The sequence below is a fragment of the Patagioenas fasciata genome, chromosome 19 (assembly GCF_037038585.1).
Source record: "Patagioenas fasciata isolate bPatFas1 chromosome 19, bPatFas1.hap1, whole genome shotgun sequence".
NCBI classification, from domain to species: Eukaryota; Metazoa; Chordata; class Aves; order Columbiformes; family Columbidae; genus Patagioenas; species Patagioenas fasciata.
In genome coordinates, this window is record NC_092538.1 from 3115350 (window position 1) to 3136591 (window position 21242).

At 55.2% G+C, this 21242-nt stretch overlaps 1 protein-coding gene across 1 annotated transcript in view; it reads left to right on the forward strand.

The window, feature by feature from the left end:
* Positions 1-278: 278 nt before the first annotated feature.
* The window catches only part of LOC136110137 (F-box/WD repeat-containing protein 10-like), a 28866-nt gene continuing 7902 nt past the window's right edge, over positions 279-21242 (forward strand). Inside the window, exon 1 of the mRNA XM_071817145.1 lies at positions 279-414. Coding sequence (XP_071673246.1) covers positions 279-414 — 136 coding nt within the window. The remainder of the gene's footprint in view (positions 415-21242) is intronic.

Sequence of the window (21242 nt, forward strand, 5' to 3'; positions counted from 1 at the left end):
GGGGAGGGGAAGATACCCGCTCCTGAGCTGGGCTTTAATACATTTATCTGAGCTGATCCCTCAGTCCAACAACCAACCGTTATCTGAGGGTTCTGGTGTCCAGCTGCCACGACCCATGTAGTTTCTAAGTATAAAAGACGTCTCCCCTGTATGTTTTTTTCTGAAGAGATATTCTTGGTGTATTCAGCTATTTCTCAAGGCAGTGAGTGGACTGAGTCCTGTCCTGGATTTATCCTGCTAGACCTGCTGGTAATACAGACGCTACTAAAGCTCGACATATGTCTCCAAGGTGTCTCAATGATAATAATAAATCTTATTGGAGATTGGGTGGATTGATTAGAGTTTATAAGCTGAAGAAGTGTGGACTGAGCCTAGGGGGTGGTGATCAGTGTCGCAAAGTCTACGTGGAGGCCGGTAACTAGTGGTGTAGCACACAGGGCAGTCCTGGGTCTGATTTTGTCTGACATGTTTGTTATAACGGTGTGGATGAGGGGGTGCTGTAAGCAGCAGTTTCACGCTGGGAAACTCTCCTTACAGTAGAGTGGTGGTGATTTTTGATTCATTTATTTGAGCGTCATCTTCAACTTCCAAACCCTGTGATTAAGTCAGGCCTCACAGTGAAAAATAATGATAGTTGTCCCTCAAAGAAAAAAACGAATGGGTAATTAAAACTAAGGGTCCGTGTAGAACCGTGAAGATGTGGGAGCAGGACTGTTGTAGATCTGGGGATGAGCAAGGCTGAGAGGTTGGGTATTTGCCTCATTGCAGCACATCCGTGGTGTGCTACAGGGATTATGGTGTCTGAGGTGGCTTTGCTGACTTTAGTTTTAGAATAGGAAACAGCAAGGATTTCACACTTGGCCACAGGATGGCACTTTCTGAAAAGCAATCGGGCTCAATCCCAGCACAGCCTTTGGCACAGCCCCTGGGGAAAAATCTAATAAAGGGAGACTGGTGGAAAAACATCACAGAAAGACTGATGACTTTTCAGTTGTGCTGAATTGAGAAGGATTAGTGTTGTCTTCCTATTTGTAGCCAATAAATCAGCATCTCCCCGTGGGTGTGGATGCTCGGGCACTTCTAAGATGCTGCAGCCAACAGAAACAGCAAGAAATGAGTGAAAAGGCAGCGCTGGAGCCAGTCCTGCCCTCGGCTGTAGCTCAGCGCACGATGCGAAGCTGGGACCTGGGCATCTGAGATGCCTTGGAAGGGAATTAACATATGGGAAGATGTCATACATGGTATGTGAAATCACTTATGAAGGTAACTATAAGGAGGTTGTTTTACTATCTTTGCAATTAATTTCTGAATTAAATTGACCTTTCCGTGCACCCAGTCCGTGGGTGAGCAGAGGTGACAGAGGGACACTGGTGTGTGCAGGGCATGATGCGGCCACACACATGGAGATGAAACCGGAGAGCTGGCAAGAGAGTTTTGGTGGAGTTCTACTGTAAACAGGTGCCACTTGTGTTGTACTTGTGTCATCCATAAAGTGTAGATGATATAACCCTGATTCAATAATGATAGAATCATTTCAAGATTGAGTCCAACCATAACCCACCCCTGGCACTGCCACATGTCCTGAGAACCTCATCTCTGCATCATTCAAACCCCTCCAGGACTGGTGACTCCAGCACTGCCCGTCAGCATGGGGACGGTCACGTCCTACTGCTGTCTGCTCCCGGAGAGGGCTGGCGGAGCAGGTGGCTCTGCAGGGTCAGGACCAGGCAGGGGGATGTGGCAGATGGGACCTCCCGCTACCTTCCGGGCCATGGCCAGAGCCTGGGCATCCTCCTGCACGGCCTCACACAGGCAGGGGAGCTGCTCCCTGTTCCCACGGAGCTTTTCTTGTTCCCTCTGTGGTCCAATGCTTGCCACCCCACCAGCCACCTTCATGCTCCCACATCCCCACCTAAAAGCACCACCCATGCTCAAAGCCTTGGAGACAGCCCCAAGGTCTGGAGAGAACTCATGGGCTGGGTTCTGCTGGGACAGGGAGAGACAGGCAAGGATGGTCAGAAATCCCAACAGGCAGGGGCAGGGACAGTCGCCGTGGGACGCGTCCCCGCTATGCTCTCCTACCGTCATCGCTGCTCCTACCGTCTCTCTCCGCAAAGGAAACCATCACGTTCCGAGGATCGCTCGACATGGGGCCACCGCCATTCTTCTCACTTGGGACGGGCCATCAGGAGGAGCCTGGTGCGGGTCCCCAAAGACCCCAGCAGGGATGGACACCCCACGTACCTCATTGCTCTCATCGAGGATCTTGCACTCAGGGGGCAGGTGGGCTGCCCACTGCTCCAGGTACTGCCACTTCTGGACCAGGCACTGGAGCTTCTCCTCCAGCCCCCAGGACAGGGGAGAATCATCCTGGAGACAGAACCACCTTGGTGGGCAAATTGAGCCACTTGGGGTGATGGTGGCTGCACCAAGTGTCACCGCGCTGTGTCGCTGCACCACCCAGCGCTGGGGGGCTACCTGCCCACCCAGGCGCCTTTGTCCCTTCCTCTGCTCCCTGTGCAGCAGAGTGGCCCGTGAGAGCTCGGGCAGGATGTGCTCCCATGTCCCCCATGGATGGGACCCTGCCCCACGTTCTCACAGGGAAGAGAGCCTGGAAAGAGGCTTTGTTCTCAGCCGCTCTGGGTCGCCCATGGCGTGGCTGGGCTGGGACAAGCACCAGCCGCCTCCTTCCCCAGGGCAGCTGGAGCTGGTCACATCGTTGTGCAGGTTTTGGCAGTCGTTCTCCTTGCTGGTGTTCTCCAGATGACCTGAATCCCAGAGCACAAAATCTTTCCCATTGATATTTGTCCTAAACAGGCACCGGTGTCAGAGCCGGCGAGCTCCGGAGTGAGAGCCGTGCTGTCCCCGCGCCGTCCTTTGTCCCTGCGTGAGCAGTGAAAGCCTGGCAGCTGTGTGGGGGTGTTATTTTTCTCTGCTAAAGTGACTGAAGCATTTCAAAGGGTTCCCCAGGTGTGCTTGGCAGAGAGCTAAAGCCAGGCACCTTTCCCTGGTCTCTGCATCACCCAAGACACTTCAGTTTTGCTTTTCCACCAAACCGAGTGGTGCCGTGGATGCGCTGGAGGGAATGTCAAGGTCTGATTACAAGCTCGCCCTCCCTTGGAGTTAACCCTCGCGGACTCTCAGCTAATGGCGTTTGGCACTCTGATGTTACACGTGTTTCATCTTTTGGCCGTTTGAAATACGTACATGTTTCTATAGATACTTTTTCAGGTACGTTTTGTGCATCTGCACATACAAGTGAGAAAAGCCGAGATGTTCAGCCCCACTGGATCGACTGTTTTGCTATGCTGGGAGTGCCATAACAGATTAAAACTGACAACAGTCCTGGATACACTGCTAGATCCATGCAATAATTTCTATAGCAGTGGGGTGTTTCGCATGTCACAGGTATTCCACATTCTCCCACTGGACAGGCCATCACTGAACGAGCACATTCCACACTGAAACACATGTTATTAAAACAAAAAAGGGCAAATATGGTGCCTCAAGAACAATCAGACAATGCAATATATGCTTTAAATGTTTTGAATCGTACTGTGCCTCCCTCCTCTATCGCAGCAGCGGAAAAACACTGCCGTGTTCCAGATTCACTGTCTCAGAGACCAAAGGTTTTATAACCGGATCCCCTGCACAACAGTCAGTGGCAAGGGCCTGTAGTTAATTGCCTGGGGAAGGGCTCTGCTTGTGTTCTTCTTCCAACAGGACCAAAGTGGCTTCCTGTGAAATATGTTAAACCTTTCTACGAGCTGGACAAACACAATGCAGGACCTAATGCCAGAGATCCAGCATCTGTCCCTGCGGCAGAGGGCAACAAAGAAATAGAAGAGATCAAAGGAAGAGGCACTGGCGTATCAGAATGATACAGATTTACATGATTTGGACTGGCGACTAACTGTCGAAAGCACTTTCAATGCATTTATTTTCCTTATTAGTATGGCTAACCAGCTTTCTCCAGTATTTGTTAATAACTGTAATTGTTGTAATTTGTATTATTTTGTTGTAGGTTGATTTGCAACAAGAAAATGACACATAAGATATGACGATCCACAGCAGGCACTCAAACTCACCAACAGAATGCCCCCTTTTGACTTTGGAGGCAAGAGGTGACTGCACCACCACTCCAAAGTAGTTTGCCAGATGACTGTGGTCGCAGGCTGGATTGTGAGGCAGTTACACATTCCCCTGAAATCTGGAGCTTTCAGTGAGGAGGTTGACGGCTCTTTAGCACCTTCTGTGCCCCACTGTGCCTGTCCCCACATACATACACCTAGAATGGTACCAAGGTGTTGTCAATAAACTTCACCTCTACCAACCGATGGGTCAGGAGGGGTGGGACCCTTGGTCAGTCGACAGGGTCCTTAACAAAGGAGATGCCCAGACTCGCTGAGAAGCTTCTGGACTATGTTGTAACGCCCACAGCCACATCTGGCCAAACAATGAAACGGGGTTCCCGCCGAAGACCCCCTTTGAGTGGTCTTCTCGGAGCTGCGGGTCTGTGAACTGGAGTCCTTTCCTTAGACAGGAACAGTGTCTAAGGAAACTTCCTGGGATTAATGACACCCCACTTCTTTATTGGAGTGAGCGACTGTTTCTTGTGAGTACCCTGAAGTAAAAGGCCTCCGGTTTTGTTTCTTGTGAGTGACTGCATGCACGTTGTGGATCCTCATTGTTCTTACAATATTGTATTTAAATAATCTCCTTAGCTGCTATCTGAACCTGTATTTTCTCTTATCAGAGTGCTAAATATGTGTAATACTGTTGAACTTGAATTCTAGTGTTTATGAGTGATATCAAGTAAAATAACAGTCTTTGCTAATGTGCAAGGCCTGATTTAGGATTTAGCCAGTACCCTGCAAATAATTACACAGTTTGTAAGAGTTAGGACTGTAAGACAAAATGGCTAACATTATCTCATAGCATAAAGTGATTAGACCCTAAAACTTCACTTTCAGCTCTCAGTCTACGTATATGGGTTTTTGAGGGATTTGGATATGCTTGTGTGATGTTTTTCTTGTAGTCCTTCGAATCATCTGGACAATGATACAGAATGCAAAGAAGAACAAAGCCAGGGTCCTTACTGCACTCATTGAGAACCTGATTTTAAAACAAAAAAGGGGAAAATGTTGGAAAGTCAAATATGGGAGAGCAAGACGTGCGGTTCCAGCCATCTGGATGATAAAGGAAGATCAATACTAACGTGACCATTTGGATGGTCAAAGACATAATACTAACATAATAACATATAAAGGGCCTTGGACAGATTACTTTGTGTACGTTTCTTGTAATTGTAAAAAGTTATAGCCCAGACTTGTGAGAATGGTATCTCGGGCCGGATAACCGCCCCCAAGTGCGTGGGATGTGCGAATGTCCTTGGAGTCCAGCTTTACCAGAGAGAAGTCTTCAACACGTTTTGTGGCTTCTCTGTTCCCCACAGTCCCAGTGCAAAGACCAGACCAAGAGCCTGAAACAACTGGCACCAGGGGAGGCTTTAGATGGGATATAGGGAACAATTTCCTCCCCAAAGGGCTGTGGGGCATTGGAACAGGCTGCCCAGGGCAGTGCTGGAGTCACCATCCCTGGAGGGTTGGACAGACGGAGATGAGGTTCTCAGAGATATGGGGCAGTGCCAGGGGTGGGTTATGGTTGGGCTCCATGATCTGGAGGGTCTTTTCCAACCAAAAGGATTAATGACTTTTTACAGTTTATCTCAAAAGGTGGGAACCCCCAGTTCCAACTCTGCTCTTTACCAAATGCCTTTTAGAGGCTGAAGAGGAAGGAGACGCAACACCTCAGCATATGGAGGGTCTTCCCCAAAGCTTCCCAGTGTCCCTTCTGTCTCCTCTGCACATCAGGGCAGGGCACAAGGGACAAAGTACCACCAGCACGCTCTGAAAGGTCATCATTTCTACCAGCTGCAACCTGATCTGGGTGAAGATGTCCCTGCTCATGGCAGAGGTTGGACTGGAGGAGCTTTGAAGGTCCCTTCCAACCCAAACTGTTCTGTGAGTCTGATTCTGGGATTCCATGATTTTCTTCTCTATGACCTTCAGGCTGTCAGAATACCTGGAACTGGACATTCCCAGCTGTTGACCAACAGACTCTGGCTCTTGGATTCGGTGATGTCACTGCTGAGAAGTGGGTTTCTTGGTTAACTGAGGCACACAGTGGCCCACTGGTGCACTCAGAGCCGTCTGGGGGACAGAGGTCCCAGGAAGTTGCTGGCTCCACAGCATCAAGTGGGGAAAAGCCAGTCTGCCCCCGGCTTTCCTCTGGCCAGGAACGCCGTCCCCACCCCAGCCCATCCCCAGCTCTGCGAGGAGAACAGCTGGGTGAGGGCCAGGGCGATGGGGCTGCCTCCAAACCCAGGTGAGTGCTCCTCAAGGTTTGACCCTCACGCGTCCCGGGTGACAGAAGTGACCTAGGACCCCCCATTGCAGCTTGACCACAGGTTTGGGAGGAACGAAAAAGATCTGCTTTATTAAACCTGTTGGAGAAAGGGTACAAGGGGTGGTGGGAGAATACAGGGTCAAGTGGATGGTCTGGGCCATCCAAAACACAGGGGTAGTGGGGGCATCCAAAGAACAAGGGGTGGGCGGGGGCATCCAAAGCTCTCGTGGAGCGGTTGCTACTTTTCGATGGCTTTTTTGTGTCTTTGGATCAGCAGCTGCCCCTCCCTCTTGATGTCTTCCCGAGTGGGGACGTGCTCGCCATCTTCGTCCTCCTTCTCTTCAGAGGATTCAGAGGATTCTGGAGGAGCGAACAGAGAGAAATGGGCTGGGGAGGGTCTGCAGGGCCACCTCCACTGTGCCGGTGTCACCAGGGAGAGCCAGCACGTTTTGGAGGGCTGGTGGCATCCCAGTGAGCTTTCCTGCCAAGCTCTGGCTCTTCCTGCCCAGCATCCCAGGCTGACCTGCAGGGCCTGGCAGTGCCGCTGCTGTGGCCCATCCCCAGCTGCTGGGGCTTCCCAGAAAGGTCTGGAGCCACGCGGTGCTGGACGCCGCTCCAGCTTCATTCAAAAGAGGTGGCAAGCTCCAAAAACTCAGTGGCTCCTCCAAGAGCATCCAAGAGGAAGAGGCCACAGACAGACCCCAGCACTGGTTATTCTTCGAAACCAGGTGATTTTGAAGACAAGGCTCTCCCTCCCTCCCCCATAGCATCTTTTCTTGTTCCTTCTGTGGTCCAACGCTCGCCACCCCACCGGCCACCTTCATGCTCCCACATCCCCACCTAAAAGCACCACCCATGCTCAAAGCCTTGGAGACAGCCCCAAGGTCTGGAGAGAACTCATGGGCTGGGCTCTGCTGGGACAGGAGAGACAGGCGAGGACGGTCAGAAATCCCAACAGGCAGGGGCAGGGACAGTCGCCGTGGGACGCGTCCCCGCTATGCTCTCCTACCGTCATCGCTGCTGCTTCTCTCCTCGAAGGAAACCATCACGTTCCGAGGATCGCTTGACATTTTCTTCTCTAGAAAATCCCTGGCCTTCACAAAAATCTGTGAAACACACCCTGGGTTAATTGTTGAAGGGGAGGTGGGTGTTACAACCCAAGGGATGCCCTTGATGATCCCCTGGCAACAACGCCCTGCAGTGCCCAGTGCCACCTGGAGCTGAGCTGCTCCACGGGGCCACCGCCATTCTCCTCACTTGGGACGGGCCATCAGGAGGAGCCTCCTGGTGCGGGTCCCCGAAGACCCCAGCAGGGATGGACACCCCACGTACCTTGCTGCTCTCGTCCAGGATCTTGTACTCAGGGGGCAGGTGGGCCACCCGCTGCTCCAGGTACTGCCACTTCTGGACCAGGCACTGGAGCTTCTCCTCCAGCCCCCGGGACAGGAGAGAATCATCCTGGAGACAGAGAGAACAACCTTGGTGGGCAAAATGAGCCACCTGGGGTGACGGTGGCTGCGCCAAGTGTCACCGCGCTGTGTCACTGCACCACCCAGCGCTGGGGGGTTACCTGGCCGGGCACGGTGATGTCACGCACACGGAAGAGGAGGTGGTCGATTCTGTTCTCAATCTGAAAGAGGAGCTCCTCGTTCTTCAGCATCTGGGCTCGCGACCGGTCCCGCCGGGCCTCTTGCTCCTGCAGTTTCGCCCTCAGCTCCTTCTCCAGCATCCTGCAGCCAACCACAGCCACATGCATACAACTGCACAGGGGTGCAGAGACACCACAAATCATTGCAAAAGCTGCTCAGGTTGCAACCCACCCCCCCCTGCCATGAGCGGGGACATCTTCACCAGCTCAGGTTGCTCAGAGCCCCGTCCAGCCTGGCCTGGGATGTCTCCAGGGATGGTTCATCCACCACCTCTCTGGCCAACATGGGACAGGCTCTCGCCACCCTAATCCTAACAAGTGATAGGACAAACAGAAATGGCCTCAAGTTGCGCCAAGGGATGTTGAGCTTGGATCTGGGGCACAGTTTCTTCCCCAAAGGGCTGTGGGGCATTGGAACAGGCTGCCCAGGGCAGTGCTGGAGTCACCATCCCTGGAGGGTTGGACAGACGGACATGAGGTTCTCAGGGACATGGGGCAGTGCCAGGGGTGGGTTGATGGTTGGACTCAGTGATCTTGAGAGTCTTTTTCAACCAAAGCGAGTCTGTGATTCTATGACACGGCTGTCCCGAGGCCAGCAGCACCTGGTTTTGTTGGGGGCCGGTTGAAACAGGAGCAAAGCCTTCTTCAGCTCCAGATCCCTCAGTTTTTTCTTCAGCTCCTCCTGCAGCTCTTCCTGCTCCTTGATGTACTTCTCCAGGTCCTCCAAGGTTGAGTCCTGTGTCAGGAGCTTGCTGGGGACGTTCTAACCAAGGGACAGCACGAGAACTCAGCCCACAGTGCTCATGCAGGGTGCAGGAGCTAGCCCGTGGCCTCAGGGAGGTTTCTGCACCAGGGACCACTGCAGGCTCAAGGCGTGGAGAAACACAGCTCCATCCTTGCCCACACATAGGGGCTCTGGGCTCTCCAGGCCCACATGAGAGCTGAGAACCCCTCAAGAAAACAAAGCGAGCTGAGAGGTCTCGGCTCCCTGTGGCTACGAGCAGCCTCAGGTTTTTGGGGAGATGGCTTGTTCCGTTACCCAGAGGCGGGAGCACTGTACTGCAGCCTTGGCCGCCTCCATCGTCTCGCTTATCCTGGCCTCGCGGTCTCTCTGGGACTCGGCGGCCTCCAGTTCGGTGGCTGAGGCGGGAGAAAAGCGGCAGAGAGGGATGCCCGGAGCTGCCCCCGCGTCCCACCCCACTGCACCCCGCCAAGCACTCACCCACCACTGGGTCCTGCTGGGTCGAGACGTCCGTGCTGGGCTCGGACTTGGCTGCCTGTAAGGACGTTCATGGTCACCCCCCGAGCTGCTGGCACCCTGGGGAGCTGGCCCTGCCACCCCCACCCATGGGGCTCGGTGCTGCTGCTTTCCCCTCAGCTCACCGCTGGCACTTTCTTTTCGCTCAGTTCCCTCAGCCACAGCCTCTCCATGGGAACCTTCTGGGTGTCCAGGGAGCGCTCCGCAAGGAACTCGGCTTCCCTCTTGGCCAGCTCCTTCTGGAGGATATCAGAGAAGAGAGAAGTGGCTGCACAAGCTGGGACCACAGAATCATGGAATCATTTGGCTTGGAAAAGCCCCTCAAGATCATCGAGTCCAACTGTCAACCCACCCCTGGCACTGCCCCATGTCCCTAAGAACTTCATGTCCGTCTGTCCAGCCCTCCAGGGATGGTGACTCCAGCACTGCCCTGGGCAGCCTGTTCCAATGCCCCACAGCCCTTTGGGGAAGAAATTGTTCCCCACATCCAACCTCAACCTCCCCTGGCGCAACTTGAGGCCGTTTCCTCTGCTCCTGGCGCTTGTTCCTGGGGAGCAGAGCCCGACCCCCCTGGCTCCAAGCTCCTTTCAGGCAGTTCAGAGATCAGAAGCTCCTGTTCTCCAGCTGAACCCCCCAGCTCCCTCAGCCGCTCCCATCACACTTGTGCTCTAGCCCCTCACCAGCTCTGTTCCCTTCTCTCAACTCGCTCCAGCACCTCAAGGGCTTTCTTGTTCTGAGGATGGACCTCTGTGAGCCAGCTGAGCTTCCGAGATGGCCAGTGTCATAAATGACCCCCCGTGTAAATGGGCTGGGTAGGAAAGCGAGCAGGATGGAGGGCAGGGAGGGCTGGAGGGTGGAGAGTGCTACTTTCACCATGGCTGTTGCTTTGGGCACGTTGTCCCCAGCCCTAGGGCATCCTGGCCCAAGAATGAGACGTGAGAGGAGCTCCAGAGGATCTAGGTGCCGTGGGCCAGCCCAGCTTAGTCTCTTTTGTTCTTCATTGCAGGAAGATCCACCAGCCTGGGTGCATGGTGCTGTCTGTGGGCTCTGGAGGGTGGCAGTGGGCCCCAGGGTGCCCTGGCTGATCTCACCTGGGCTCTCTCAGCAGCTTTGCGGGCCTCCTCGGCCCTGGCCTCCATGTCCTTCAGCTCCATGTCGTCCAGCTCGGACTCCCTGCACATGCGCTCCACGTCTCTAGTCAGCTGGCTCACCTCCTGGGACACAGGGAACCACAGCGTGTCACCCCACTGAGCCCTGGGGGTCCCCACACTGTGACAATGGATGGAATCACAGAATCCTAGAATAGCTGGGGTTGAAGGGACCTTCCCAGCTCCCCCAGTGCCACCCCTGCCATCAGCGGGGACGTCTTCACCAGCTCAGGTTGCTCAGAGCCCACTCCAGCCTGGCCTGGGATGTCTCCAGGGATGGTTCCTCCACCACCTCTCTGGGCAACCCGGGCCAGGCTCTCACCACTTCATGGAGGGGAGCAGAAGGACCTCGCTGAGCCAGGAGGACGTCCCTCCAGCACAGTCCCTGGGGCACCTCGCTGCCTTTGCAGGGGGAGCAGGTGGGACGATGGCCCGCTGAGGAGGGGCTCACCTTCTGCAGGGCATCATACACCCGCTCGTACACGGTGCCCACTTTCTCTGCAGCGCGGAGTTTGGCGCGCATCTTGTCAAGCTCCTTCTCCAGCTGGCGAATCATCTGGGGCAGAGATGGGGGGGACACATGGGCTGACACCACCTGCTGAACCCAGCACCTACCCAGGGGCTGCAGGGCTTGGGTTCAAGCCTCCCATGGGTGCAGCCACCCCAGGAAGAGGGGTCCTGGGTACCCGCTTTTGCTTCTTGGTCTCATCCGACTCCTCCTCCTGCAGCCGCAGCAGCTGCTGCTGCAGCTTGTCCCGGGTCTGGCAGCGCTGCCTCAGCTGGTAGTCCAGCATGTTGAGCGTGTTCGCCTGTTTGTAGATTGTGGCCCGGAGCTTCTCCCGGGCCTCCTGGATGGGCAAGCCAGAGGTCACCAAGCTGGAGGCAGCGCTTGCTGGGCACCCGCGGGAAAAGGGGGTCCTGCCTGGGAAACTCCCCCCACCGTAGAGCCGGGGAGGCTGGGACGTTGCTCCAGGACATTGTCACTCCCTTGGAAGGATGGGGACTGGGAGAGCTTTGCTCTGGGGGGTGGGTGGGGTAAGGCAGAGGTGACACCTCAGGGCTGGGGGACTCTGCGTCAGACAGCCCAGGAGAGGCAGGCTGGAAGGGCCAGGAGCTCTGCTGGGGCAAGGGATCTGCTCCGGGAGCTAAAGGAGGACCTTGCACGGATGCGTCCTGCGGTGGAAAGGGACCCGTGGGACACAGGTGAACACCCCGTGTCTCACCACACCAGCCCTGTGGGCTTGTCCTTGTGCCGGCACCGGGTCCCTCCACGGCGCACCCTGTTCCCAGCGTCCCTTGAGCCCCAGCCCCCGCACCAGCCCGTGCCCACCAGAGCCCGTTACCTCCACCGTCAGCCCGGCCAGATCGGGGGGCAAGTTGTGCGCCCTGAGGACCTCGGGGGCCAGGACGGGCTTGTGCTGCGGGCAGAGAGAACGTCCCCGTCAGCATGGGGACGGTCACGTCCTACTGCTGTCTGCTCCCGGAGAGGGCTGGCGGAGCAGGTGGCTCTGCAGGGCCAGCACCGGGCAGGGGGACGTGGCAGATGGGACCTCCCGCTACCTTCCGGGCCGTGGCCAGAGCCTGGGCATCCTCCTGCACGGCCTCACACAGGCGGGGGAGCCGCTCCCTGTTCCCACGGAGCTTTTTCTCGCAGGACTGCGTGAAAAACTCACTCCCTTGCTCTGGGGGACACGAAGGCGCCGTTGGTGCGGGACAACGCGGGGAGCGAGAGCCCCAGCCCGTCCCCGCCAAGCCCAAGGGGCAGCACCTTGCACGGCGGTGGCGGCGCGCAGCTCCTGGGCGCGCCGGCTCAGCCGTGTCTTCTGGCCCCGCACGGTGGCAGTCGCGTCCCGGTCCCCCGGCCCCGCCGCAGCCATGGCCGCTCCACCGCCTGCCGGAGCCGCCGCCGGCACCGCCTGTGGAACCGGGTGTCCGTTGCCTGCGGAACCGTTGCCGCGGCAGCTCCAACGGCCACGCGGCAGCTCCAACGGCCACACGGCCGCTCACAGCCAAAACACGCGCACACGGACACACAACACAGCAGCGCTCGCCCGGGAGCTGCCAGCTCGCTCCAAGTGCCAGGAGGAGTCTGTCACTCCCTGGACATCCTCCTTCCCAAATTCCACCTCATTAGTCAGGACACGCTTGCGCAGGGAGTTCTTCAAACCCGCACACGGAAACCAGCCGCCAATACTGATCTTTATTTGGATGCTTACCATACATTCCTGCTGAAGGACAACTATGACAACAACTGCAAGCATGTACATTGATGTGTTAATAAATCAAATGAAGCTCCCCCTACCAGAGAAAACACTTAACATTTCATTTGCAGAAAAAACAGACTTGATAAGGAAATTGCCTTCCTAGCATCAAGCGCGTAAATTGGCTTAGATGAAGTTTCTGTAACAGAAGCTCTTTGACCTGCAGCCGTCCTCTTGTGCCCTGCGTGTTGGGATGTAGAAAACAAATGGCGGGATTAGGAAATCGAGTATTACTGACACAACATCATCGGAGGCTCTTCCTCAGCGTCTCACTCGCACATTCATGAATTGAATGTTAGCGCTAATTGCCAGGGACAAGCTAAATATCAACGTTACCATCCTCAGCGCTTCACAAAGCAAGCATGAAGAGATGGGCGTCTGAAAAGCACGGATTGTACACGCGAGGAATCTTACCGATCTGTCCACGGAGAGATTTCCACACTGAGGCTGTGGCCACACAGCAAATAGAATCATTATGCCACTGAACTTTCCTAGGCAGCATTTAAACACCGCGGAAGATTAGCCTGGGGGCAGGAGAAAGTGTTCAAGAATCTCCATTGCAGTGGCCCTCAGCAAAACTCAGAGTCTATAGTGGCAAATACTTTGAAAATATTCCTAAAGAAACTTAACCCAGCCTTGCACGAGCTCCCGTAAATCGGCCGCCGCAGAAATCAGCTTCCAAGAGCATCCAGTCCCGAAGACTCTCCACACCCGACACGTCAAAGCTCCTCCCGTTGACATCAGCTCTCCCTGCTTCGATTCTACACAATTCACACCGCGTTAATGGCACAAAGGCAAAGGTCGTGTCAGGAGCACAAAGCAGAGCTCTGTTTAATCGTCACGGAGCGGGCAGAGCAAACGGCGACCACAGCAAGGGAGCACCCTTCCCGCAGCATCCCAGCAGCTGCCAGCCGTGGTGGGGGATGTAAATCAACAGGCCTATCAGCAGTGAGACTCGGGCCCGTGGACAGCTCGTGAACACGGACAACATCCAATCGGCCCGTGCACGCCTGGAGCGTGGACGCGTGATCAGGAAATAACTGCATATATAAAGAGGCTTGTTTCTCTAATAAATGGCTTCGCTTGAATCCATATTGAATTGTGTGGAGTCCATGAGTTTTCGCCCCCGCAAGTGGTGACCCCGACGTGACCCATAAGGAGAATTTACGGCAGGGGGACGGTCGCTGCGGGGAGCGAGCCCCAGCTGGAACGGCTCGGCTGGACCGTGACCGGGACGCGGTCTGCGGGCTGCGTGACTCCTGATTGATCGCTACAGAAGCGACAGAGGAGGGATAAAGGATCCGATATCGTTGCAACGGACACCCAAAGAGGTGGGCAGCTGGGGGCGGGAGGAGACGGGGCAGAATATTTTTAAAGAAGAAGAAATACTGCGGCTCCTCTCGCATATTCTCTCTAAGAGAGGGGTGAAGCATGAGGAGAGTAACCTCAAAAGACTCTTAATTTGGTGCAGAGGCAATGGGTTTCCTGCTGATCTCTTAGGAGCTTTTCAAAGAGAGACTTGAGAAAAAGTGGGAACGGTGTTGTGGAAGGCAATTAGTCGCAGTGAAAAACATATTCTCGGCCTTGTAACCGCCTGGAAACTGATAATTACTACAGCGAAGCAATTAAAACCTGAAAAGACTGTTATGAGCATTAGTGACTCGAACTTGAACTTTGGGACGACACAGGGCAGAAATTATGCGATAAAGTCAGCAATGGAGGTAAAGAAGCTAAATCATTAGCAACCACATGGAAGCTTATAATTAGCACCTTAAAAGATCTTAAGGCTGAACGGTCTGCTGCTGCCGGAATTTTTGCAGCGTTGCAGCCTGATAAGTATCCTGAAAGTCGCTGTGAAGTTCACCCGGTTCGTGTCTTTGATTCCCTCCCTACTCCATCCCCTGCTGCGCTTTCGGCACCCCCGATAGCTCAGCAGTCCGGGGCGGGGGGAGGAAAAATGCCGAGCGGGTGGGTTCCTGTACCATTGCCCAACCCTGGTGAGAACAGCAAGTCCAGAGGAATGGAGCCGGACAACTTGCCCAAAGAACCTGAGAAAGCTGAGAATGCTAAAGTCGCAAACAATTTTGCCAATTTGTATCTTTTTTTTATCGCCTTTTAACCCTCCAACTTCCACGAGAGAGCAGAAGGAGTCGCTGGAATCCAGCAGTCGGCAATGCGGTCACGCTGATCGTGACGGGAAAGGGGGTGCGCCTGGGGACTCACGTTATACGAATAGCTATGATGCTAGAAAGTATTGGCGAGAACGTGCACTGTTCCGAACCCCCCTGTTCCTAACGATTCTGCAGCACCGCCCGAGTCCGCGTTATCTGATGACTCGGATGAGGACGGGGGTTTGCAGCATTTTCTTCAAAAGTTAACAGGAAAAAGAGTTCGTGTATGTGTTGCCTCGAGATCAGATAAAAACCATGAAAGACTCAAGCAAAATTAGACCTATGCAGTGTAACAGCTGTGGATCATTTAGGACGGAACGATGGGGACTCGTTGAAAGGAGTGGGTATCCCCCAACTCCTGGGACAGACACTAATTGGCACACCACAATTACAGGAGCGATTAGTTCTGAAATCCTGAGACAGTCAACGGACTTCGCATATCAAGCTATAGTAGAGGTGTCTGAAACCAACAAAGCAGCCAAATCGTTTATAACTATTATCAGGGTCCCAATGAGGATTACATGCAATTTATCGACCATCTTCAAGAGGCCATCAATAAGTAGGTTGAAAACTTAGAAGTTAAGGAAGCGCTGGTGTTGAAATTAGCAGCAGAGAATGCTAATGTTTGCTATCGACGTGTTATCTGCGGGTTTTACAGTACATATTGCATGCTTCTGTGCATTGCCTCGCTGAAAATCAAGCAGCTTGTCAGGAACGCGAGTTCATTGTTTTACTGGTTGTTGTCAGAATTGTTTCTTTGTGCTATAAGTGCACCGTAAGACTTTCTCCCCACTTTTCCCACTCGCGCTGCCAGCAGCCCTGTGCTTCCCCCCTCCCTCTTCTCATGGTCTTTACTTACGAGATGGGGTCGGGAACGACTGTTTTCATTCGTGTTCCTAAGAAATCGGTATTGGGAGGTGTTTTAAAACATAGGAAAGCACTTGGAAATATGAGGAAGGAAGATCTTGTGAAATATTATAATTAATGGTGGCTCCTGTATAAGTCAAATGATTGGGAAAAGTGGCCGAAGAATAGAATCTTGAAGTATAACACTTTGTTACAATTAATGTTGCTTTTAAGGCGAGAGGAACAGGACAAAAGAAATCTCTACAAGAGATCATTAAATCATTTCGGACAGTTTTACAGGCGGAACGGTTTGAACTTCAACAAGCTGAGAGAGTTAACTGATAACACACAGGTCACAGTAAACTTGCTGAACTCTGCAAGATGCTTTCCTTATTAACCTGTTTCCTTTGTAGGTATCTGTTTAAGCATATTACCGTTTAATAGGTCTTTGTCTGTTATATGGTACAGTAAGTTCACAGACTGTTAAATCATGAGAATCCGTTGACTCAAAATGTGCGTTTTGTGATAATACAGAAGATGGTGAGTAAGATCACGGAGCGGGCAGAGCAAACGGCGACCACAGCAAGGGACCACCCTTCTCCGCAGACCCCAGCAGCTGCCAGCCATGGTGGGGGGTGCTGGAGGGGTGTCAGAGGTTCCCTCCCCAACCCACAGCACTCGCGGATCCCAATTTGCTTGGGATGCTCAACCCCACTATGGTTTGCAAGGGGGCTGGGGGGTGCGAGCCCCCGCCACGCTCCCTGCTCTGCTCCCCTCCAGCTGCGGCGGATGCAGGAGATGCTGCAGAAGATCCAGAAGCAGATGAAGGACTGGCACTAGCCCCCTCCTCCTCCTCCTTCTCCTCCTTGCCACCCCCCAGATCAGAAATGTTTACATCGCGCTCCATCCTGCCCCGGTACCAACGCCGCACCCGCCACCCTACGCTGCTGCGGTATCGCCTTCGCCAAGCGGCCAGCGCCCAGCCCGCGGGGACAGCGAGGGGACAGGCCACCCAGGGGGACAGGCCCCTTGTCTCGGCCAGATGCTGCCCCAGCCACCCCCTGGCGGGCTGGGGACAGCTCTGATCCCCAAGCTTTGGCTTTCTCTGTGCCCCTTGCCGCTCGGGGCAGGGCCACTGGCCAATCTGCTCGCCAATCGTGTCCCTTGTCCCCGTGTCACCTCGAGCTGCCTGCTTTCCACTGTTACGCTCAGCTTGGCCCTGGCTTAAGTGGGGGAGCGATCCCAGCCCCTCCATCTGCCCTGCTGCTGGGGACACAGTTTTGTGTCCCTGTGTCCCCCCAGGATGTCCCCATCCGTGTTGCTGCCCTGCAGAACACTGTGCCGTGTCCCCCGCAGGGGTGTCCCTGGCTATGGGGAGAGATGATGGGACAGCAAAGCTGCAGGGTGGAGGCAGAACTGGGAGCAATGGGATCACTGGGAGCTCCCTAGCGCGGGGACGTGTCCCCTCCCTATCAGAGCCACCTGAGCCGTGGTCCCCGGGGGGGTCACCCCTGAGCGAAGGGGTTTGCACACCAAGGGCTCTGCTGACGGGGGCTGTACTGGGGGTGGGTGCTGCAGGGTGCTGGAGCAGCGTCCGCGTGCGTCACCCATGTCCCCGTGCCAGCCAGAGGGTCCCTTGGCCCCCGCGGGCAGGGACCCCCCTGACACGGCAGGGCCCTGCAGGGTGTATTAGCGCTTTCCTTTTTTTAACGTTGCTATTTTCTTACAGAAGTACCTCCCTTTGCATGAGGGTCAGAGAGGCATTTATTCAGGGAGAAGCAGAGTATAGGTTTATACATTCTTACAGAGCTAGTGGAAATGTTTTTAATCCCTCCACAACCATTCTCAATAAACACGGCTGACCCGGCTTGACTGCAACCCCGAGTGGCTTCCGTGCGGGCAGGGGCTGACAGTGACCGCTCAGCGGCTTCTGGCTCCTATTTCCTGGAAAAAGGCTTAAAATGGATGTTGGGGGGGGTTCTGCTGCACCCACAGGGGCACCCAGCTTGGAGGGGGGTGGGAGAGCCCTGTGGGACCCCACCTGGGGGCTGAGGCAGCAGCCAAGGGTGAGGGTCCCCCCATGCACTGCCCTGGGGTCCCGCTGGTGTGAGGACCGTGATGGGACCTGGGGGAGCAGAGCAGGGATCCTGGGCTGGGGGTGCGATTGCTCTTCATGAGTTGCCCCCAACATCCTTGTGCCCCCCCCATGATGGGGTGAGCCCTGCTGGGATACACCGTGGGCGCTTGCTATGGCTGGTCCCCCACCATGAGCACCAATGCCCAGTTACCGCAGGTTGGCTTCACCAGGAGCTGGTGGGGTGGTACTGGGATCCATGGACTGTGTTTCTACCTGCCCTCCAGTGGGCATCATCCATCTGCACCCTGCTATTTCTCCCTGCACCCCACTATCCTGTCCTGTACCCCACTATGCTGCCCCTTCACCCTGCAAGCCCCCTCCCAGCCCACCTGCACCCCAATGTCCTGCACATGGTGCTGGTGGATGGATCCAGCTCAGCACGGGGTGGGGTGCCTGACTACTCTTCCTGGGCCCCCCCGAAATCCTGCTGTGAACCAGGAGGTCCCAGTACAGCCCAGCACCGCTGTGCCTGCCCAGGGGTGGCAGCCAGTGGGGGGGGTGCCCAGGAGTGGGTGCTGGCAGTTTGGGGGAGCACCCACCTGGGCCCAGCCCAGGGCAGCGTGTTGGGGCGATCCTGGGTCTCCACACCGTGACACCCAGCAGCAGCCACTACGTGTGTGTCACAGGGCTGTGCTTGTCCCCCTGTCCCCTGCACGGCTGGGGACACACACACATCCCCAGGCACCTCAGAGCCCCCAACAGCCCCTCCCACGGGCATCCCCACCCTGATGCCTTCATTACCCTGAACATCCTCACCTGCACCCCTCTGCTCCTGGACACCAATTTAATCCCAGCAGCCCCAGTACTGGGATGTGTCCTGTTCAGCCCTGTTCTCTGTGCCCACTGTGGGGGTTTCTTGTTTTACCTGCCCCCACTCAGGTGTTTTCTTTCCCCCTGATGGGTACTGGATGTGTTGTGGGATCTGCTGCTGCCATGGTTCCCCCTTTGCTGCCTGGGGTGGGGGTGCTGGGGCCACCCGCAGCCCCAGCTTGTTTGCTGTGCTGAGCACCCCACAGGTAGGAAGTCATGTGCAGCTAGGAAGGTAACTCTGGGTTTTCTGAATAGAGCTGGCAGGGTGGGATGTGCTCCTGGTCCCCCTGGCAGGGCTCAGGTTTGGTGTGGAGAGTGACATCTCAGCGCTGGGGCTGGGGGTCTCTGTGAAAGCCAGGAGGCCATGGGCGGTTGTATGAGGGTCTCAGTGCTGGTTTTAGTAGGAGCTGCCCTATCAGGGTGCTTGCACCTTCTTGTGAACATGGAGAAGGGGACAGAATGCAATCTGGCCCAGGGAGAGGTGGCTGCTCCCTCCAGAGCCCTCCTGGAGGTCTGGGGTCTGAGAGCTTCTCTCACCTGGGACAGCAGTGTCTCGGTGCTGGGTGCTGTAATCCCAAATGGACTGTTTTGCTAGAAAATATTATTTATGAGATACCATTAGATATGCAGGAAGGTAGGTAAGAGAAGCATTTTTGTGCGTAGGGAGTAAAACGCATTTCTGGAGGGGTTTGTGATCTGGGCAGAGCTCCAAACTTTGATCTAGTTGAGCAAGCACCCAGAGAGACCCCGTAGCAGTGCTTGGTACTGGTGAAAAGGGGTGGATTTGTTCTAAGTAGCTCTTTGGGGCAGGAAAACAACCCAGCGCTGGAGAAATAGCTGAGGCTGGAGCATTGCATTTCTCTGCTTGCTCAGCCCGAGGGCTGTGTTAAAATCCTGCACGGCGAATGTGACCATGGGGATGTGCATGGGATGGTGCCTCGAGTGCTTTGCACAGCGCTGAGATCTCCGCAGGGCAGAGACTGTTGTGCTCCCATCCAGCACCATCGTTTCCACTCCTGCCTAACAGGCACAGCGATAACTCCGAACTTGCTGTGAACAGAGCATGACCCAGGTACGTGCCACTGCTGTCCTGATGCATCTGGGCCTGTCCCTGCAAGGCTGAGGGGAGTCCCTGGGGAGGTACGAGTTCATCCTGGCCTTTGCAGGCTGTTCTGCAGAACTTGATCTTCTTTTCAAAAGGTTTTTTCTAATAATCTAATTAATCCCCCTACCTTCTTCCAAATGATAGATGAACAGGTCTTTAATCTTAATCTACATGCATTTTTGAATCATTAGATGGCTAAGGAAGTGTGGTTTGCTGGTTGTTGTTTTGGAGTGTGTGTGGTGTTTGGCTGTTTTACCCCTCTCTTCTCTCCCACTTCCCTGAGGTCTTTTTACAGCCCCTCTGCTTCACTTTCCAGCTGCCTTGTGCTCCGGGGGCTCTGTGCCCCCTGCCCCGCCGCGGGTTCCCGTGCTCGGCACGGAACGCCGGGCGCTGGCGGGCGGGCGCGGCTGTCGGCAGAACACGGGCGGCGCTCGGAGGTTTCCGTTAAGCGGTTGCCTCCTGGCAACGGGACGCGGCGGGGGCATCGGGGCGGGTGAGCGGGCCCGGGGCCGGTGGGCGCGGGTGGAGCCGGGGACAAAGGGGTTTGTCTGAACCTGGGCCTGGGGGCACCGCTTGATGCTTCATGTGCTGCTTGGAGGGGACCGAAACCTCGCACCGAGGGCAACCAGGCCGGCGCGGTTCGGTGTTCTGGGTGCTGATGCCGTGCTGGTTTTCCCTGTAGTGTTTTTGAGGGTTAAGGGTGTAGGAAAAGCAAATGCTGCTTTGCTGGGGCTTGTGCTGGATTCCCCTGAGCTGCGAAAATCCTCTTGATTTCTCCCAGCTGAGACTTAAAGTGGCTGAATTTAACACAAACTGCAAGCAACTGTGCCCAGGCAGGAAGATGTCGCCTGTCAGCAGCCTGGGTGGCTGTCAGCAGAGCCCCTCCCTGCAGGGCCGGCGGTGGGGAGGAGCAGCACACAGCCCTCCCTCCTCTGGGGAGGGAGCTTTTGTTTGCAGACTAGAACTGGGATTCCGGGCTGTTCGGGAGCCCCTGCCTGCTCCTCGGGACAAAGGGGAGTGGGAAGAGTTGTCATCCCACACACCTCTGCCCCCCAGCCTTGCTGGGTTGAATTGTCCTGCAAGACACTGAGTGTCCAGTGTTTTCCTTTCAACAGTACAATAGTGAAGGGTTTAAGGAAAATCAACCAGCTCTTGTGGTGCACTGCTAACAACAGCATCATTAGTAGCCACTGAAGCTCAAGTGTTTACAAAACTGTCAATTCCTCTGTTTCCTAGGTGGTCACCCACCAGCAGTGAGCTGCTGGCCCCACGGCATCAAGTGCCTACCCCGGGAGGGTCCTGATGCAGAGGAGAACTCGCCTGCTGTGCCCCTTAACTGGTCGAGATGAGGCTGTGGGTCCTGCCGCCCACCGGTCACCCTCTAATGTCTTTGGGTGCAAGAACTTAATTAGCTGCCTGCCATCTCACCTGTCCCTGTACATCTTTGGTA